Source organism: Amaranthus tricolor, chromosome 8, assembly GCF_026212465.1.
Source record: "Amaranthus tricolor cultivar Red isolate AtriRed21 chromosome 8, ASM2621246v1, whole genome shotgun sequence".
NCBI lineage: Eukaryota > Viridiplantae > Streptophyta > Magnoliopsida > Caryophyllales > Amaranthaceae > Amaranthus > Amaranthus tricolor.
The window spans coordinates 28,368,685-28,391,810 of NC_080054.1; the positions used below are offsets into that span (position 1 = coordinate 28,368,685).

The 23,126-nt window shown below is 35.1% G+C and overlaps 1 protein-coding gene across 2 annotated transcripts; it reads right to left on the reverse strand.

Moving 5' to 3' along the window:
* Nucleotides 1–14,891: 14,891 nt before the first annotated feature.
* LOC130820952 (uncharacterized) lies at nucleotides 14,892–22,871 on the reverse strand. Of its 2 annotated transcripts, none has more exons than XM_057686519.1 (9): nucleotides 21,363–21,771; nucleotides 19,961–20,083; nucleotides 18,991–19,188; nucleotides 18,576–18,654; nucleotides 16,695–16,840; nucleotides 16,162–16,275; nucleotides 15,670–15,801; nucleotides 15,312–15,425; nucleotides 14,892–15,196 (listed from the first exon to the last, which is right to left on the reverse strand). In XM_057686519.1, the coding sequence occupies exons 2-9, from the start codon at nucleotides 20,027–20,029 to the stop codon at nucleotides 15,170–15,172; spliced, it is 879 nt and encodes a 292-aa protein (XP_057542502.1). In that variant the 5' UTR covers nucleotides 20,030–20,083; nucleotides 21,363–21,771; the 3' UTR covers nucleotides 14,892–15,169. The 2 variants fall into 2 exon arrangements, with proteins under 2 accessions (XP_057542502.1, XP_057542501.1); XM_057686518.1 differs by lacking the exon at nucleotides 21,363–21,771 and adding an exon at nucleotides 22,704–22,871 and having other exon boundaries at nucleotides 14,893–15,196.
* Between the last annotated feature and the right edge of the window lie 255 nt (nucleotides 22,872–23,126).

The window sequence follows — 23,126 nt, forward strand, 5'->3', positions numbered from 1 at the left end:
TGTGGACCTGTCAAATGGTAACCTAATTTACCCATTTTTATTTTGTGCTACTATTTCTATTTTATAGTCACTCCTATTTTAAATTAATTTAATAAAATGATGAAAATAACTTTAGATTTAAAAATTTTAAAACTTCTATAAAACATTTCAAACTCACTCAGTAACATTTTTATCACTTCAAAAAACACAAAATTTACACATAAAATTAATCGGAGCTAAAGTGCGATTGAATCTAGGAGGAGTCTTTAACAAAAACTCGAGATAATTTCTATTTTAATGTAATTCAAAATTAAAAAAAAAAATTACGAGTCGCACAAAAAGTGCGACTGAACCTAGGAAGAGTCGCACTTTTTGTGCGACTCCTCCTAGGTTCAATAGCACTTTTTGTACGACTTGTAATTTTATTTTTTTTTTTGAATTTTGAAATTTCTTTTGTGTATTTAATTTATTTTTTAAGTTACTATTATTTAATAAATGTTGTAATAAACTATTTTATTTTAATATATTATTATATTATGATAATATTATTATAATAATTAGTTTTGAATTTAAATAATTTATTTAAATGTTTAATAATTTTTTAATAATATAATTGTTTATTTGTTTATATGTGTGAATTATTTTAGTTGTGAATAATTTATATGATTGTAAGTGTTTATTAAATTTACTTAAATGTTAATTAAATTAATATTGTAAGTGTAATTAAAATGAATATAACTTAATGTATTTTTTTATGCTTTTAATTTTTTATTAATAGTTTATTAAAATATGAAAATTGTAGTAAATGACTGGAAATCAGGGAAAAGGAAAAGGCTTTTTAGAGGGTTATTGAGCTGCAATAGTTCTAGGCCGAGTTTACTGAGAGGGGATTCCCATGAGAAGGGGGTTACGAGTTTTGCAAGGTGAGCCAGACAGGAACAGGCGGCCAGACATAGTCAGGCCCAAGTCCCAACGTTCGAGTACCCTAGACCATGTGCGTAGTCACTTGGAGCGCCAGACTAGCCTGCGTAGTAATACGGTCGACACAGGTGATGATGAAACTGATTACGACGAGTCTTTCAGTTGGGAAGAGTCTATCGGTTAGGATGAGTCTGTCGGGCATCCTGTTGATTGGATGCTCGTGAGAGGGCATGCCGGTCAATTTAAGATTAGAGGGCATGGCACGGTTGGCACTTCAGATCACGCAGGAGTCAGCCAGGTTGAGGATGCGGCTCCACGGGGGAGGAGGCGCTCACAGTCCGCAGATATGGACTGGTTGATCACATCACCTCAGCTCGGGGGCCCTATTGACACTAGTTTAATACCCGGCTACGGTGGGCACGTAGCGAAGAGGACGTTGGAGGCGATTATCAGACGGCAGGACATGTCTGATGAGCTGTACATGGTGTTACCTGCCACTCCTCTAGGTCATATGTCGTACATAATGCACCATCACATTGATAGTGCTCTTATTACGGCCTTTTGTGGAGAGGTGGCAGCCTGATACCAACACCTTCCACATGCCATGGGGGGAGATGACCATAATGTTGCACGACGTGCAACGCATTTTAGGAGTTGGCATTGACAGTTCACTTCCCGCTGAACCTGCTGATGGTGACTAGAAGCTTGGCCTGGCCGGTCTGTTTGGGGAGCCAACTTCGGAGCTGCGTAAGAAGGGGTACTTCACTAGCGGGAGCATTAACGTTGGTGAAATGTTGCAGTTATGCCACCATTCTCAGTCTCTGGAGACTCAGACTACTGCATATTACATGGCTATAGTGGGTTCCACGCTGCTGGTGGACAAGACTAGAGTCGGGATGCGGCCTCACCCTATACTTGCTGTGACTGCTGATCAGGATGAGATTCACTAGTGGAAAAAAACGTATTTGCTGCTCAACATTTGCTGCGGTTTTAGTATATTCGCAGCAATAAATGGGAAAAAGATTTGGAAAAAAAAAAAAATTACTAATTGTTGCGGTTTTTGTTGATTGACCGCAGCAAATACCCCATTCTACCGTTAACAAATAGCAAAATTAAAAAAAAAAAGCATTTATTGCTGCGGTTGGCTAGGGCCCGCAGCAAATAACCTTAAATAACCGTTCAATTTCATCAAAATAAAAAAAAAAGCCTTAACGAAAAGTAACCGTTCACAGCACGCTTCTTCAACTTCTCAAAATACAAGTATAACAAATAAAGCCCGCCATTCTCTTTTCATTTCGCCATTCTCTTCTCACAAACCCATTGAAAAACCTCGACTCAAGCAATAAACGCACCATTTTCGCCATTCAACATTTCATTCTTCATCTTCATTTTCTTCTAAAAAACATAAAATCATTTCAAACCCACCATTATTGAAAAACACTCGAAATTTGGTTCATAAACCCACGAAATTTGGTCTTGTTCATCTTCAAAACCCACGACATTAAGGTATTTTTTCTCCTTTTAATTTGTTAAGCATTTAAGTTTTGCAAGATATTCATGAAAAAACTCGAAAATTATGAAAAAACTTGTTATTTGTAAATCTGAATTTGTTCGTTTATTGATGTATGAGTATTGATGTATGAAAAAACTCGAAAATCGTTTATTGATGTTATTTGCAAATATGAAAAAATTTGGTCTTGTTATTTGCAAATTACGAAAATTATGAATTTGTTACTGTGTTCGTTTGTTACTGTGTTATTTGCAAATATGAAAAAACATTTAGTTACTTGGAGTTCATTGATGTATGAGTATATCAGTTAATGTTATTTTGATGTGGTTTCTCTTCTAAAGTGCTCATGTTCAATCATTTCGAGGGCATCATATTAATTCAATGGCCTGTTTTGTTATTGTTGGTATTTTATGTTGGTAATGGGGATGATATGTGGTTTCAATTTCATGAAATGTACAATGTTATGTTGGTAATTAGTGTTAAATGAATGATTATTACTTAATTTTGTGGTTATTTAGAGTTCGTTAAGTATATATGTTTAAAAGTTGTGTATTAATTTTGTTTTGAATCAATTAATCACACTAATTAGGATGACAAACGATCGTTCTTGGATGTATGGAAGCATTGAATCGTCGGAATTTATTGATGGCGTATTAGAATTTTGTAGTATTGCGGTTGAACATCAAGTTAGGACGGGGGGAGTTGGTTTTTATTGCCCATGTGTCAGTTGTGGCAATGTATCAAAGGTAGATAGTGTTGATATCCTTAGGGAGCACATACTTCGACGTGGGTTTAGGCCTCAATATCATGTTTGGGTTTGGCATGGTGAGGAGGGAGTTTTATTTTTGAAATTGAACTTATCTTTTGATTTTTAAAGTCACCTAATCTCTAATTTGTTGATTTTAAATTTGTGTTTGTAGTTTGCATTGGATACTTTTGATCATATGTCCTTTAACGAACACCGTGCACGTCTTCGACTCATTACAAAAACCTAACAGCCTACCTCGCAACACAAGATTCAAAGCATTGTTGAATGCGTACGTAATATTAATTATTTTACCAATTTGATTTAATTAAGTGTTATATATATATATATAAATGGTATTACTTTTCCCATGCGTTTCAGCGCAATGAAAAGAGTGCGTGGACAAATGGGATCTACATCCAGAGCCACATTTCCAAAATGGATAGTAGTAAGGTACACAAATTCGATTTTATGGGTTTTGTATAGGTTTGGTCAAATGATCATGAAAAGAACACGAAACAACCACAAACACTTAAACAAAATTCTGATCTAGCAAACTGTCGACCAGCCCTCCTTCGGCTCAGCTTCTAGGAGTCCACGGGGATTGTTAGAATGGTTTTAGGACCTTGATAGCTAGATCCAAGTACCAAGATTCCATTTCCACTTTAGCCTAGGTCCTGGATGCATAGGTTTGGTCTCCACGTGTCGTGCAAGGTGGTCTGGTCACTAGTTTGATGCTGTCAATTTCGCGTTTTTATTTGTCAATTTCGCGTGTAAAGTAGGTCAAACATGGTTTGTTATGCACGAAACTTGGAACACAACACTATTTGGCATATATTATTGTGTTGAAATGGTTATACTTGATAATAATAGTCATATGCTAGAAATTAGAAGTTAAGTTGCGATTTTATGGGTTTTTAAGCGTTTTTGTGAATTTCGCGCGTAAAGTAGGTCAAACATGGTTTGTTATGCACGAAACTTGGCACACAACACTATTTGGCATATATTATTGTGTTGAAATAGTTAGAATTGATAATAATAGTCATATGCTAGAAATTAGAAGTTAAGTTGCGATTTTATGCGTTTTTAAGCGTTTTTGTCAATTCCGCGCGTAAAGTACTCAAACTTGGTTTTGATGCGAAACCAGGGCTGATTAAGGCCTTGGTTATGCAAGGATTAATGTTGTGCGTAAGCTTTGATTAATGACACAGTCAAAAACTACAAACGATCATGAAAAGAACACGAAACAACCACAAACACTTAAACAAAATTCTGATCTAGCAAACTGTCGACCAGCCCTCCTTCGGCTCAGCTTCTAGGAGTCCACGGGGATTGTTAGAATGGTTTTAGGACCTTGATAGCTAGATCCAAGTACCAAGATTTCATTTCCACTTTAGCATAGGTCCTGGATGCATAGGTTTGGTCTCCACGTGTCGTGCAAGGTGGTCTGGTCACTAGTTTGATGCTGTCAATTTCGCGTTTTTATTTGTCAATTTCGCGCGTAAAGTAGGTCAAACATGGTTTGTTATGCACGAAACTTGGCACACAACACTATTTGGCATATATTATTGTGTTGAAATGGTTAGAATTGATAATAATAGTCATATGCTAGAAATTAGAAGTTAAGTTGCGATTTTATGCGTTTTTAAGCGTTTTTGTCAATTTCGCGCGTAAAGTAGGTCAAACATGGTTTGTTATGCACGAAACTTGGCACACAACACTATTTGGCATATATTATTGTGTTGAATTGGTTATACTTGATAATAATAGTCATATGCTAGAAATTAGAAGTTAAGTTGCGATTTTATGGGTTTTTAAGCGTTTTTGTGAATTTCGCGCGTAAAGTAGGTCAAACATGGTTTGTTATGCACGAAACTTGGCACACAACACTATTTGGCATATATTATTGTGTTGAAATGGTTAGAGTTGATAATAATAGTCATATGCTAGAAATTAGAAGTTAAGTTGCGATTTTATGCGTTTTTAAGCGTTTTTGTGAATTTCGCGCGTAAAGTACTCAAACTTGGTTTGTTATGCACGAAACTTGGCACACAACACTATTTGGCATATATTATTGTGTTGAAATGGTTAGAATTGATAATAATAGTCATATGCTAGAAATTAGAAGTTAAGTTGCGATTTTATGCGTTTTTAAGCGTTTTTGTCAATTCCGCACGTAAAGTAGCTCAAACTTTGTTTGTTTTGCACGAAACTTGGCACACAACACTATTTGGTATATATTATTGTGTAGAAGTTGTTAGAATTGAAAATCATAGTCATATTCTAGAATTTATGTGTTAAGTTGCGATTTTATGCGTTTTTAACCGTTTTTGACACTAACTTCTATTTTCTCTTAGTGCTTTCAACAACCTCCTTCTTCCGTTGACTGCGGCTACTACGTGCTGAAGTTTATGGACGATATTATAAATTCCGTGAAGGAATTTGGAGTCGAAAATATAGATGCCGTAAGTATTTGTTACGTTCTTAATTAAATATATTATTGGTAAAATCTAATGTTTTTATATTAATAGCTTTTATTTTAATATTATAATATAGGTTTTAAACGACATTCCGAGGGAAACACGCGCTTTGAGAAGTGAAAAGATGCGCGAATTAAAAGACAAGATTGTCGTGTATCTTGCTAATATTTGTCCTTGATAAATTGTAATTACTATTGATTATTTTTTATAGTTTATTTAATGTATATATATATATATATATATATATATATATATATATATATATATATATATATATATATATATATATATATATATATATATATATATATATATATATATATATATATGTACGTACATATTATATTATATATATATACGAGCGAGAGTTTATTATTACAAAGAGATTAATGTTGATTATCTGTGATTATCATTGGATTAATCACTGTTATTACATTGTAATATTATTGCATTATTATAAGGATTAAACGGAAAAAGAAAAAAAAAAAAAAGACACTTATTGCTGCGGTTTTACCCCTGACCGCAGCAAATAACACCCATTATTTGCTGCGGTTTTAGCCCATGACCGCAGCAAATAACACCCATTATTTGCTGCGGTTTTAGCCCATGACCGCAGCAAATAATGCCCTTATTTGCTGCGGTTTTGAACCGCAACATTTAAAGTAGGACATTTTGCTGCTATCACTATTGCTGGGGGCCAAAACCGCAGCAAATAATGGCAAAAAAACCGCAGCAAACGAGGTTTTTTCCACTAGTGATTGCTTGGGGTGCAGTGACGCTGGCTAACATGTATCGCCAACTAGGTATGGCGACAAGGATTTGGTGCAAGACTATTGCTGGTTGTCTGACACTGTTGCAGACATGGATTTACGAGTAATTCCCATCCTTCCACCCCCATCCTCATCAAGCTGATATGCCTAACAAGACTAAGGCAGAGATGTGGTCCCCGGAGAAGCCAATTCATGAGTTGAGCAGACTGAGAGACTGTAGGAGTATACTGGACTCCATGACAGAGACATAGGTTTTGTACATGACCTTACACATCGTTATACTAATTATTTTAATTTTATATTATGTTGTTTATGTTAATTTTCTTTGTAAGCAGGTGGAATGGACTCCGTACATGACTTCTCCTAGGGCTTTATTGAACGAGCACCCACGCACCGCCTATATCGGGTGTATCACCTATTTTGATATCGTGGAGGTGTATTTGCCAGAGAGGACAGTCAGACAGCTTGGTTTTGTACGGGCTATTCCCCCCCCCCTCCGTTGAGACCTACCCAAGCTCTGCGACCAGCACAGGGTTCTTATTCAGTGACATTCGCTTCTCCGTCTATGCATGCGGAGATGTGGAGTAGGTTCCCCTATTGTGCCCGTGTTGGTGATCAGGCACTGCATCGAGCATCTGTTCCATCAGAGGCTATCCCTGAGTATATCGGCTGGTTTAGAGTGTTTTCCCACACATTTCTCATCCCCGGTGAAGGACCTACTGTTGCGTTTGGTGCAACGGATAACAAAGTTGAATACGTTAGTGTTTTCTATTTATCTGTTTCATTTTTATGTGTCATTACCGAAATTGTTGTCTAATTTTTTGGTAATACAATTGTTTTGTTTGTACAGTTTGCAGCTGAATTTTCAACTCGACTCGCGCCATTGCTCAGGATGTTAGCTGTTGTTAATATAACGCCCCGGGAAAGATAGGTTGCTGATTTGTATTTGGATGAACTTAGAGATGTGTTTGCCGAATGGCAAGAGTTTAGAGGGCACAACCCTTCATAGACATTTATGTTTGTATTAATGAAGAATTTTTATTATTACGTGTTGCGTTTGATTCACTAACATATTTATTCACGAACTTAATTATGGAATGAATACTATAAATACAATTACTACAATGAATACAATTAATAAAATGAAAACACTAAGTACAATCAGTACAATAAATACAATCAACGTGTAGGCTACACAACATTGTACTATGGAGTATCTAAATTGACTGCATCTTCGGCGGTGTTATTATGTTGTGGTTGTTGTACGCCGCACAGTCTATTCCAAAGTGATATCCTGTTGCGATACTGTCTCTCTAAATCTCTACATGAATTGTTAGCTGCTGCTCTACAATTTTGCTGGATTAGCGGCAGTGGAGATGAATCATCGTTCATTAAAAGCTGAAGATAATGATTCCCGTTCACCCAAAGAATATGTATAAGTTTATTAACGCCAAGCATTCCCCCTGTTCTCCTTACCGGAAGCACTAAACAATTATACATTGGATTACCATCGGCAGAACCATAATACGCAATTGCAATGTTGAGAAACGTTGCTGCAGAATACAATGCTGTCATTTCCATCCAGTGACTGTACGGGGCAGATCCTTTGCTATGGGCACCAATTCTGTATATAGCATTCTCCACCAACTCTGCTGATAAATACACGCGTGCATATTGATCTCTATGCGTTTCCATTTCCAAACTTATTGCACGTCATAAAAGAGGCCATGCCTACTCGCCCTCTAACTCTGTGACGGCAATAGCTCTAAATCCACAGTTTCCGTCACCTATAACATCAATCCAACCAAACAGGTACGGCGGAAGAATATACGGAATGTGATTTGGCCACAGAAAAAGTGAAAAATCACGACCTGCTGAACCATTTGAAAAAATAATAGTATATTAATATCATTCAATTGATCTAAAACATATATGATTATAGGAAAGGAAATACGGGTACCAGATAAGTTGAAACTGAAGTTAATTCCGACTGAGGATTGGTTTAATCGATTGCTAGATCTACCACTAGATCTCCCGCGTGATGAAGATCTGAATCCGCGACCCCTTGAGGATGATATATTGTACTCGAACGCACTTTTGTTTCTCCTGAGGGTTCTGCTTGTCGTTGGTCTTCCTTTCCTCGGTGGACTTGCTTGTGGCTCAGGTATATCGGTATCATCAGGGTGTAGTTCATGTTCAAGTACCTGAGACATACGTCGTACAACTGCGGGGTCGACTTTTAAAACTTCATCCATCAACGATTGAAAGTACTCTTTATCATCGACGTTTGCGTGCCGTACTTCTTCGTTGGCGTCTTCTTCTGCCTCTAAGTACTTTAACGTTTTCCAAAATGGATGTATATCGTCCAAGTACAACAAACCATGAGATCTGATTGACATGTAACAGTAACACGCGCAGGGTAATCCGTGGGTTCTTTGAAGTACACAATCGCATTTGTCAAAAACATAAATCCCCAAGTTTAGCATCTAGTTGTGCTCCATCATCAATTGTTCCAAGGCAAATATCGAAACATGACGATACAACGGTCTCAAAAAATTAAGTCGCGACGTCCTTGAAATCAAATTCATAGAATCCTGCAGAGCTTGTCTTATCCTCGATTGCTGATTCGTTGTCTGTGCGTGTGCTCTTTTAAAGAGGGTATCAAATGAGCTATTACCGCTACCCAGGTAGTACTTGAAGGACGAGTGTTGCCTTTCGACTCTAATGGTAGTCTGGTTACCCAAGTGCAAATAGTCATTCGTTCACGCACGCACAAATTTCTCTTTGTGAGCAATCCATGTTCCAGCCAAATATCGCACGACTCTCCTGTTCCTAGTCGACCAAGTAGACACAATCCCTTCCCACCTGTTTTCAAATTCAGGGATCGTCAGACTGTTAACCAAAGGGTTCCATTTTGTTTGCCTGAATATCTACCCCTGTTGATTTCTCTTGCCGCCGCACAATTTGTCGACCATGTTCTCCACGTCATTGCCAATATGCCATACGCATAATAAATGTCGTATATCTGCATTAAAAGAAATTTAAAATTAATTGATATATATATATATATATATATATATATATATATATATATATATATATATATATATATATATATATATATATATATATATATATATATATATATATATATATATATATATATATATATATATATAGATCGACAACAATTAATCATTAAAACTTGTTTACCTGGAAAGAGAACACGAATAGCTGCAGACAAACCCTCTTCTCGATCTGTTACGATTACGTTAGGTGTCTGAACTCTGTCGTAAATATCCCTCAACCTCTCCAACACCCAAGAATAAGACACAGTCGCCTCATCTCGCATCAAACAGAACGCAACCAAGAAGTTGTGATTGGTTGGTGTCATTCCAATTATTTTGCAAAGGGGCCACTTTTGCTTATTAGTTTTGTACGTTGTGTCTATCAACACAACATGGGGCCATGAACGTATCATCTGCATAGATGTAGGATTTGCAATCAATAATCTACTCAACTGCCCCTTACTATCCAAGTCTGTCCAAACTACATAACTATGCTCTGTGGCCATATAAAGACAGTGTTGAAGAGGAGTCCTACCATCCATCTCTTCTCTCCTTATTGACTGTCTTGCATTATAAATTTGATTCATACTAGCAAAAAAACCAGAAAAATTGCTTCTAATTGAAGTCATTATAAACGCTGGTTGCATGCCAGTTCCACTGAGATCTTGTATGTGCTGCCTAATATCGACAATCATCCTATTTACTCTTATTTGACCATCTCTGTACACCAAGAACGGGTCGTTATGTCTTCCTTTTTCACCAGGAAACACTCTTACCGTCCAAGGTCTTTCCCTTGGTTTACGACTACTTCCTAAAATCATAGATTTACACCAATAAGCCCTACTTTTGGAACCAGATCGGGCAACATTGTCTAAGTTATGCAAATCACCCCTTATATTACCATAGCGGTGACATCTTAAGTACAAACTCACTCTAAACGTCCTTCCTTTTGTTTATATAAAGCACGTGTAAATTGAAAACCAATTCTTAGTGTTATCTCATCAGCACAAGCATGTAAATCATCTACAGAATCAAATTTCCTATCGCTAACAAATCTATCAGAGTAATCTACATTATCCCCTAAGTTTTCAAAGTCCTGCAAATATAAATTTATTCATAATAATTAAAAGATTAAACTATTTAATATATTAACAATATCAATTAGTTTAATAATTCAAATTTCAATATATTAACAATATCAATACAAAAATATGAAATAAAAAATTTTACTAAATAAAATACATATATATAATAAAATAAATTAAAATAACATAAATAAATAATTTAAGTAAACACAAAAATATATATAAATATATGATAAATAAAATAATTTACTATAATATTTAATAAATAATAATAACTTAAAAAATAATTATAATAAATAAAAAATAATTAATTTTTCAAAAAAAAAATTTAAAAAGAAAATTCCAGAACCCTCCAGTCGCACAAAAAGTGCGACTTAACCTAGGAGGGGTCGCACAAAAAGTGCGACTCTCCCTAGGTCTGGTCGCACATTTTGGGCGACTGGGGGTTCTGGAAAATTTTTTTTTTTGAAAAATTTTGAATCGATTAATTACTTACCGTATCGTTATCATGCTCGTTTTGGTTCGCCATTGTTATTCGATGTACACTTTTAACTTGTTTAAGTTAACATAGCGTTTTTAGAGAGTTTTAGAGAGATGTTACAGTTTTTGAGTTCAAAAATTATGTAGGGGCAGTCTTAGAAATTCATTATATATAGGGTGGCGATAAAATGAAAAAGGTGGCGATATTTAGTAATACCCTATATTTATTGAATTAATTATTTTATTTATTTATTGATATTTAAATTTTAAAGATCTACTCTTTTCAAGTATCCTATAAAATTATCATATTTTTTATTTTAGTGTGTGCTCGGTGCCCACCATTTAAATTAATTTTTATTTATATATCGTCTTTAATTTTCTCTTATTTTGTATCTTATTCATTCGATTTAGTGGATTTGATTTTTTTATTCTTGTATCAATTATTAAAATTGCAATCTATTGGAAAGAGAGAGAGCTGAGGCCAACTGTATGAATTGTGTGTTTTCTTTTGTTGGTTTATACTCCCTCTGTAACGCATTGAACACAAGTCGGATGACTTAAGTGGAGGGCAATTATTGGGTGTTGTGTGATTAGAAGTTTCTGCTTAAGCTAAATGGTTAACTCTATCATGTGGCAGTTAGACTTGCCTTGTTATATAAGTTGGTATGCTAGTCGTTATGATATCTCACGAGAAAAAGATAGAATTAGTAGAGATGTGGATGCATGCTGAGATGGATGTGAGATCATACGAGAAGAGATAACATCAAGAATTAGGTCATTAGGGATAGGCTAAGGGTTGCACATCTCTCTACAAAGATGTGTGAATGTGATTGAGATGGTTTGACCATGTGCAAAATAAGACTAGCGATGCACCCTTGAGAAGGGCGGACTGGAAAGCATCACAATAGACGAAAAAAGGAATTGTGGTAAACTCAAAAAACACGTGGGATGAACAAATTAGGAACGACCTAGCTGAGTTGTACCTCTCAAAGGACATGACCTAGAACGTAAATAGTTGGAGATGCCATACCTATGCCATGAGTCTCAGTAGCTACTTTTTATGTACTCAAGTTTTTCCTAGTGGTGTTATAGATGTTTTGCTTTTCTTTGGTGCTGTTAGTTTTTATCTCTAGGTTTGTGCTTTATTTTGTGTGATGTTTTTCTTAATTTTTTTTTTTTGCAGGTCTTCCCTTGAAAGGAATTTCTCTACGGAGCATTCTCGACTTGAGGGCTCTTTTGAATTTGACCTCCTTATGATGATTTGCCTTTTACCCATCCTCCCCGGAACTTGCAAAAAGAGTTGGCCCTAAATTTGTGTTTTAATATCGTGTCAAGTGTCATGTTAACTGGGACGATTCGTGTATATAGTCTTTGAGCCTCTCTCCTACTAGAGATCGTGACATACTTTTTCTTTATTTTAGGTGGCCTACCCACAACATACTAAGCCCTAGACATGTCATGTTTAGGTGGTCTGCATGCCAACCTGATGCACTTCTATCTCCAGGTGCGACCATGGGAAGAGTGTGATCGTGGTGGACTTGTAGGAGATATGGGCATTGTCGGAACAATGTGCAGGCATTAAGGACACGACCGGATTTTGGCGTGGCATGATGCAATTCATAATAAGGCATACATTGCAAAGTATAAAAGTTTGGGATACGGGTGTGTCGCACACAATAAATTTAGATTTTACCTCTAATCGATACGAAATATGATCGATGGCTTATTTTTTGATATAAAAGTGCGACCCGTCAGACATGACACTGCACAACATAATAATTGACATTTTTCATGAAGACATTAATTAGCTGTAATTGTTTACAAATATGATACTTCCATAATGTATTCATCCCTAAGTAAGAAATCCCATAGAAAGTTCCAATACCAATTAACCAATCATTGAATCACTAAACGATGCCCAACTACTAACTAGTAACCACTACCTCCAGTTAACTATTCAGTATTACATGACTACTTAGCATTTCAGAATATGGCACATGCATTCACCATTTTAAATACATTAATTCATTATTTCATACTCAACTTTACATAAAGTTATACCTTATCTAAAAGGATTTTAAAAGAAATCACATTAAAATAGTACAAATGAAAAATAATAATTATGAGAAATCATTAGTCCAATTGTTGCTTAAGCTCAAGGGAATTAGGTTATATATTATCTCAGCTACCGTGTTGTTATTTTGATATGCTTTCTCAATGGGCGGATAAATGCGGTGTATCTATCCCTATATTTATATGCACTTAATATATTCATACCCACCACTCATTGGTGGGTAGAATTTTCATACACACGTCTATCCACCTGAGTATGCATTCAAACACATTCTCGTTCACTATGGCCAACTGAGTATACCTACCTTATATCCGCCTTACATTCACTCCAAGTTCATGTTATGCGCTTTGTAAATTCATACAAATTTAATCGTACATCTAATATTGTTTAAACCATACTATGCTTTTTGATATTTTTTCAATAAAAATATACAAATAGATTAGTACATTGTAGATAAAGGGTAAATGGCTATAGAGCGGGGCGGGTGGATATGAGGGAGGTAAGTCCCTTTACTTACAATCTACTCACCACCCATGGCGGGTAGCACTTTTCATACACATACCCATATCCACCGACTACTCACCAAATTCATACCAATAGTCAGCCCAACTGGGGCAAATGATGTGTGATACACTATAATTTTATCCTTTCTCCATCCCTACTCCCTACTCAGGCTGTATGGAGAATGACTCTCAGATACAAAGTCAAAGGAAAGCTTGACGATAATTTACTTTGAAAAAATTTAATTTCTTTATTTAATAAACAACTCATAAACTAATTATAATTAGAAAAAATATTCAATAACCATTTGTTGAGGCGAACTTATAGTATTTTGGTCTATGAATAAAAGTGAGTTTTTTTTTGAAAGAAATAGATGAGAGTTTTTATATGTGCAATGAAGATAAATAGATAATCAACAAATTGAAAAAAAAATAGAAAAAAAACACATTACGGAACCAGTGCGTGTTCTCAGTAAATACAGATTAATATAAATTTAATAATTTGTAACGATATATCAACAAATCAGAGTGGCGCAGCGGAAGCGTGGTGGGCCCATAACCCACAGGTCCCAGGATCGAAACCTGGCTCTGATAGTTTAGAGAAAGCTTCCCCCACTATTTTTTTGGCGTGATCTACTTGTTTTCTGGAAGTTGAATTTTTAATCGTTACATTTAATTCCAGAAACAGTACGCCTTCCATCATTTTTCATGTTTCTTTGTTGGGATATCAATTTTGAAGAGATTTGGAGGAATTGAGGTAATTTGATGCTGTTTTACAGTTGATTTAACATCTGCCTTAACCCTAATTCTGAAGTAAAAGAGTGCCGTGAAACTGCTTCTATTATAGATTTAGGAGGATGGCAGAAATTGTGCTGTAAAAGTTTTTGTTCATCTTCTGATTAATCTCAAAATTGAAGCCGACGTTGCATACAAGAAGAAATTGTTCAGCATTTATTGACATGAAAAATGGGTAACCTTGCATTTTTGTCTATTATCTTCATTAATTCATTATTATCAAATGAAGTTTATCTCGGATTATCGGTAGTATAAGCCATAATGGAGATCTAGGAAGGAATAAAAGATATCATACCCTTATTTAATTGTTGATATTAAATGATGAAATAGTAATGGAAAATTTGATGTTTAAAATCACACTTAATGTACTTTAATAACATCTATTTTTCTTATACAAAATTTATTTTATTCTCATCTGTTAGTACTTGAAAAAATGGTATTTTCACTTTTTAGTGATAATGGAAAATATTGAACAACAATGTTTGAAAATAAAAGCACTACCATAAAATTGACATAACTTATTTCATAATAAAAACTAAAACCAAAAACTTGTTCTCTCATTTATGAACAACAAAAAGGGTTAAAATCATGATCTAAATCCCCTAATATCAATAAAATCAACCATGAAGTCCTTACAATTCCTACATATCAAAAAACAGAAGATACAAACTAAATTCTTTTTCTTCTTTCGGAAGCATATATATTTCAGCAACAAATGATCCTAAAGGAATGTCTGACTGTATTAAATGATGCAGTCGACCTTTACTCGGTCCCACTTGTTTCGACCAACTGTAAAACAAAAAAGAAGTATCAGCATTCAGCGATTCACAGTTTTTTTCCAACCCTACCCAACAGACCGATGAAGGGGAGAAAGCGAGAGAATACGAGAAAGAGAGAAGATTACCAGGGCACCAACTCTCTCGTAAGCTTCCATTACTTTTGGATCCTCCTCATCTTCATAACCTACTTGCAAAATCCTCGGACCATTAATAGACCAAAAGGCTCTTCGGCCAGCCCCCTACACGAAAATATTTCAGAATACTATACAATAAGATTTGAGTAGTAATCTATGTATTGAAATCTTTAATACGGGCTCAACTCCATATTTGGAACCAGGATCAATGTTTTGAGAGATTACACGTACTCCACACGTTAGTCGTTAGCCAATTCTAAAATTGATATCGCAGAGCAGAAATTGAAAGAGCATTTTAGCCAATTCTATATAAAGTAAATAGGTTCAAAATATTTTATTAAAACTTCACCTGTAAGACGATCAAATAAATAGCCTCTAATGCTTGAACACGAATCTCAATATCAGTAACTGGTTCACGCTCAATTGAAAGAGCATTCGCTAGTTCATGAGGCATCTTGGATGTGTCCTGATGATCGTATATCTGGCAAAGGAAAGACGACCGGCATTGAAACATGAAAATTTGCATAGGAATAGCTAACTGAACAGCATATGTAAAAGAATGCTTCTATTTCTAGTCATCGAGATGGCGAAGAGAATACACGTGAAATAACTCGGATGGCCTGACCAACATAAGCTTGGGGCCAGAATAAACGTACACGTTTATATTCACCCATACTCTAGAGCCTATGTGATAGTTTCTTTTTATCCATTTTCATGGGTCTAATGAGCATCCAAAGAATACACAGAACTTATCTAAAAATAGGTCTAAGACATGTAGAACTTCTGATATTTAGAAGCATCAGAAATCCCTCTAGCTAAGCATTCATAAACCTAAAATTACCTTGTTTCCAGCGACAGGCAAAAGCAAAGCTGGCCAAAGAAACTCTGAAGTTAACAGCAAGTTTGCCAGCTGATCTTCAGCTTCAAAGCAGCAATTACGAATAGTTCCTGAGACCTGTAAGTCGAGATATAAATATTTATGTTGATGTCAAACATTTAAAACCTACAACCAAAGAGTAGAAGTTTAATCATGAACAGTTTAATATGGCCGTGTTCAACTTCCAATTACGATGTAAGATAGCAATTAGCAATAGCACGAGACGAGACAGTAAGAAGTTGGTGCACGACTTCCAAATTATATGCGCTACTAACAAGAAAAGCATGACTGGGTTGCAAACAGATGATGTGAAAATGAAGCTTACACTAAAACCACTCATTTTGTAACCCATCCAGTTACAAGATGGAATATATCCTTCCCGAGTTTACATTAAGATATATGCAAAAACCAGCTAACAGGAAATTAGCATAGAGAACGGTGCATAAAATCTTCAACAAAGATGTAGAATACACATACTCGACTTCCCAGTAACATACCCCTTGTTTCCGTAGTAGACTTGTCGAATCGAACTGCATAATAATCTGCTTTAGAAGCCCACTTTTGGGGTCCAGCAAAATTTTTCGTCCTGCTTCCTTCTTTGAGATGTTCACAAGTATAGAGCCAACATGTTCAAATGGATCACCTGATAAAACAAGAAACTCAAGTACTCATAAAGGTCAAGCCACAAGCTCACAACAATGGAAAAAGACAATAAAGGAAATGAAATGTGTAGTAAGCAGGACGTGAGACACGGAGAAAGAAAATCACAAAGAAGAATAAAACCGATGTAAGTAATGAGGGGTAGCTCGCCATATATAAATATAAGCACTCCATCCTTATTACCAAATACTAGATAGCTAAGCAAAATATTCTATTTACATAAAATATGTTACTTCAATTCCAATGTAATAATACTTGTTATTCAAAACAATGAGTGAATCACACAAGTCAATCTTTAAATTACAAATATAACCAGGTAATAATAATAATAATAAGCCACTAATATGAAGGTATAACCTTGAAAGACACTTTAATATAATGGAGGGAGTCTATGGTAAGAGTTAACGAAAAGTTTCATTCCTATTAGACAACAAAATTATGATTTACCTATATATGTTTTCTTCTAGAGATGAAAGTCCATCATCATTCAATATACACCTCATATGGCTTCCCTTATTTTCAAAGTTCCTCGTTCTTTGACAAATATCCAATTCTTTTTTCCAAATTAATTTTAGTTCCTCCCCTTTTTGGTTACTATGCATACCCCATTTGTTTTTTTTCAAATTGCTATGCATGCCAATTATGGTTAAAAAACAATTAAATGTGTATGTTTGCCGTCATTAAACTTCCTCTTAACTACTTATATCGACATAACATTAATTGCACTGAAGTTTAAACTAGTCCACTCAGGTTAATTAGTAAAGTCACCTCCATGTGAACTATCCATTATGCAAAGTAAGTGCACTCACAATTGAGCTAACAATCATTAAACCACTATTGCAAACAATGTGGATGGTTTGTAGATATCGCGGCTTATATTATGATCAGAATAACCTCAAAAACCTTTACAACACGGTAACGATGCAGTGATACAAGCGATGTTTTGCACTACGGAACCATCGCAACATCCCAAATTCACGAGTCCTCTCTCCCTTTATTTTTCTCTCATGTTGAGCAAAGTTCATCCTTCACCTTCTAATCTCACGGGCACCTCTATTTAACTCAATCCTTTCATTTGAGAATCATGGAGTTTCTACGCAATTCATCTACCTGATTTCATATATTGTTCACTCTTTTTCTCTTCTCCCACAAATTAGAGTTAATTGGATATTTTTTGATTTGAGGAAAATCATGAAATTACCTACTAGTTTGCACTTTGCATGATATGGTGTAATTAATAAGTCTATCCTGAAATCCTCCATTTTCAACCACTTGCAGTTTTAGTTTTCTTCTATTTTCATCTTTTCAGTTCTCCCATTTGAAGATTCTATCGGTCTTTGTTTGAATTTAATTGTTTCTCTTCCTCAATCATATATTTCTTTTTTATTCTTCTTTTCTCATCTTTAGATTTGTGAAATTACAAATTGGTTTGGTTTATAAAAGTTGGAATTTGGGTTAATTTGCTAAAAAGCTAAATTTTGAATCCAGCTTAATGTTGAATATAGTTTAGTTTAATTTGTCTTTTCTCATCTTCTTATAGCCTGTCGAACATGTAAATATGTTCTTGCACGGCATCATCACACAAATCCTGGATTCTAAGAATCAGGGATTATTTGTATGATTCCATGCTCTCTTCATCTCTTGGACCTTGGTTAAAATGTGATATCGTAAACAATGCAAATGAAAGTTAACATCCAGCATTAAACTAATTGATATACCTTGGTTCTCGTCAGGGGATCTACAAAATGATCTCACAAGCTTCTTAACATACAGTCCTTGTAGCTTCTCATCTTCAGCCTGAAAAGCAAGCACAAATAAAAAAAGGACTTTCACACTCTCGCCCAAACAACTAGTGAAATAAATTATACCACAAACAATAAAACTATGGCTACTTAGTCTTATGGCAGCTACTGCAAAGAAGAGAAAACAAATACAAGGCTCCTGATAAAATGAGCTCAACGAATTGCACGATGAGTAAAGTGTTACCCAACAAATCATAGACGTTTGTTCCAATTCTCATTTAAAGTAAAAGATGCAAAGATACATGTGTGACAGTTTATTTGTGCTCTGAATCTGTAAAAATAGAGAATGCATTGAAAATGGGTGACAAAATCATAACCTCACTCAAAGCACCTGAAGTAAGGAAGCAATACCGGCATCCAACTGAGTAAGATTTACTAAAAGCATAACGAGTAATCGCCTGATAGTAGATTCTGGCTTATATAAAATATCCATAGTTTGCTTAACCATTCCTGTTGATATCATCTGCCCAGCTAGATCGGAATTCTGGGATAAATTTACAAGAGACTCAGCGGCAGGTTCCGATACTTCCTGCAATTATAGTAACAGTTAACGCTACATATAACATCAAAGGAACCTTTTATACCTCTAAATAAAATAAAGTGTTTACAACACAATGGTTTGCCCAATGTAAGCAAGATTATGCAGCTAATAGACAGAATGCTACATCAGTTAAACACAATGCAAATAAGAAACAATATAAGAAACCCATAAACCTAATGATAACCATGTAACATTGACAAAAGGAAATGAATAAGATTTGAATGGTCAAGAAATCTACATCTCACATCCCGTTTTTATCCTCCTATTATCATTTTGTGATTTAGCAGTTTACAACACATTGATTAAGAACTTATATTCGATTTCAAAGAGTTCACCACAAAAGAGTTTTAATTAATTATGACCATCACTTTCACTCACATTTTTAATACTTTATAAGTACGAAGTTCTAACAAGTCCAATTCAGGTTTGGTTCTAATAAGTTCATTTCAATTCCTACAGATTGGGGAGAACAGATTCACATTTCTACATTAATAACAACAGTCACATATAAAACAATAACCAAGTACAATCTTTTAAACAGAATAACAAAATCAATTAAGAAGCTCCAGAACTAACTGTGGAATGACTCTCTGCTCTTTTTTTGCAATGCAGTTTTTACTTCAACAGAATATCCTAGCTACTTGACTTAGTTGCCTAAGCTCCATCAAAATAACATCCTCAATACACTAAACCAGCTCAAATTATGAGAGGAAAAAGGAAAAACAAGAATGGACTTCAAGTTGAGGGGCAATAAGTTCACCTTGGGATCCCCCAAGAGGTTAGATAATTTCGATAGCACCACTTTAGAATATTTGGCAAGGGCTTGCATGCCATCTTCAGATCCAGTTAAACCTCGAACAATATCCACTGCTGCCTTTTTCACCTGAATATGATATAAAAGGGGTCTTAGTAGCCGCAACATTAGAATTGAATACATTAAAATGAAACTAAAGTCAGAGTTACAAGACAAGAACAACAAGGACACTCCAAATGTATCGGAGTTGCTTAGATATTCAAGAATAAAAAACGATTGGCAGATCACAATTCTGAACACATAGTATAAAGAGAATGATTTTTGAAGTGACAAGAGCATGCCAAACCTGCATATTCAATAATTTTTTTGAATTGGGCTAAGCTACAAGTATTGTAATGGAATGTTGTAAACGATGTATTATGCTAAAATAGCTGCTCTTAAAACGCACCAACAAGTACATCAGGCACGGTCAAGAGCCAAACCATGACCTACCAATTGTACAAGTTGAACAGGGTTATGGGCCATAGACACTCATCTTATTGTTGCAGTTGCTAGAGTATACTTCTATGTAAGTTTGATGTTAGACAGACCAAGCATACGTCAATTATTGTTAAAATTTCAGGCTATATCATTTACAACTGATCAAGTTCATCCACAAAGCTAACATAATTTTGTATACTTGATTATGCCCTGGGAAAAGATTTATGTCCAAAAACTCGAAAACAAAGTGTATGATCAATAGTTCAACTATCACCCCCATTATCACAGAAGTTGTTATTCTTCCTTTCATGATACCCGATAACTAATTCCACTTTAACTAGAAATTATTTCATCTTTAAATTTACCCTTATCACCCTTCATCAAACAGTCATTCCTTGAACAATCACACTAGAGAAGTAAGAAGCTTTTATTGAAGCACTACATAGAAATCATGTCCAATCTTATGAATTGGCAAATTTATTGTCCCACTATCTAACACTCCCTTTTGATAGTAATTTACAAAGGAAGGAAAGACAAAGATTTTGTTTTGAAGGCGAAAAAAGTTTATAGAGATTGAGAAGGTAGAGCAATACATTCATCTTCATTATTTGGATAATTGAGTGGGTTGTGAAATGGGAAGGGAAGAATTACAAAGAATTAAATTCATTCTTTTCCCCACAAACAAAATCTTCCCTAAGTTAGAAAAAGTTGGAAGGAAATTGAAAAGGGCTTCCATATGCTCATGATTGTTGTATCAAAAACCCTGCAACATACTAGGATACTATCAGCAGGGGCAACAAGAAGGGTGGGAAAAATTTGTTAGCAACAGTTTTCTAAACTTCATATTCACGCTATAAATACACATCATCAATACTTATCTATACTAAAATTCATACTCACACTACAAACACAAGCCGATTATATTTACCGCAGTATTGGAATATGTATGCAGGACGGAATCAACTTGACTCAAAAAGCTCCACACATTTGATTTCAGACCGATGATTTAGCTTGTTCTTAGTTCTTGATGTGATAGGTTAACTTTCTTCTCTTAATATTTTCATTCCTTTTCCCATCGCTCATCCAATTTGATATTCCAACAATGAAAATGATCTCTCCTTCCTCTTTATTCCCTCTATTATATTCTCTCCAAACAAAGTGCAAAGCAAAACCAAAAAAGTGCTCACTCAGATTATCCACATACGTACCAAAGAAGATCAATCCTACAATGGAACCAATTATTGCACCTTATCAACATTTCCTGCCAACCCCTTTGCAAAGTAAAGTACCTAAACTATAAGGCCATGTTGTAATATATAGTGGGATAACCACATTCAAATAAAGATGTACGTATAATGAGACAAATGTATATGGATAATAGGAGTAAGGAATACCCAATAAAATGGTAAAAAAAAAAAAAAAAAAAAAAAAAAAAAAAAAAAAAAACCCAAAGAATAAGGGTTGAAAAGATGTAATTTAGATTCTTGGTGCGTCGAGAAGGAGTCCCTTCCTTAAGAGCATATTCAGTGAGTATCTCCAATAAGCAAAATATCACCATGTCCCCAAACTCCAAAGGTTAACACACCACCAACTCTTATATGCACTTACTTGAAAAGGGTTGAAACAATCACCACAATACCAAGTCGAATAGAATAATGTGTTTGATATTGATAAGAAATGAGATATGGAGAGAATTAATCAAAACAAAGAGAACGTAGTAGTTCCCTTAGGAAGAGTATGGAATGTCCCTAATGTGGAGACTAAAGGCATTCCCAAAGGCTACCAACTTGTAACTCATGAATATGAAATTCTCAATAAAGGGATATCATGTTATGTGGGAGAGTGTGCGCTCCAGAGGATAAGTGCTTCCGATCAAGCTAGAGGGAGTGCTCTAAGAAATAGGAACGATCACTCCTCCTTAAAATCCCCAAAAACTATCTCTGTTACAGCAAGCCATACTAACTTTGTGTCGGAATATCAAATTTCCCTTTATTTCTATTCCAATCCTAAACCCACTTTGATTGAATTCAACCCTTTATTATACAAACTAATACTTGTGAAATTCAGGAAAAATGTCTTCAACACAAATTCAAAATCTTTCTTCATATATTAAAGTCTAGTTGATTACAGATACATAAGTAAGAATAATTTAAGTTGAATAATCTAGCAAAGGGGAACAATCGATACAAATTCAATATATACATTCGGTGAATAAAGATTGATAACACAAAGAAAGAAAAAAGATAGAGACTTTAGTTAAGAAACATACAGGAGGAGACGGGGATGATAGAAAATCAAGCAATTCTTCGAGTTCCGTCGCCATTAGTATGTCTTCCGAGCACGCCGCAAACAATAATTAAGAAAGACTGAGGCAGAGTTATTTTAGGAAACCAAGTTGGAACTTGGAACTAAACCGGCCATTTTGGTGTTTGGGTAGGTTTTGGGCGTTTGAAAAAAATTACAAATATTTGTGAGAGAAGCTTTTATTTTTTTCTAATTTGATTAGCTTATTATTATTTTTTTTAGTTTAATTAAGATTTAATGAGAAGAAACTCTTGTGTGGACTTGGTGCATACTAGAATAATATGGACCAAGTTTTCATCATCATCATCCTACCCAGTATATCCCGCGCATAGAAACTAAGGCCAGGGTCTGGGGAGGGAAAGACGACGACAACTCATACCCATAAAGG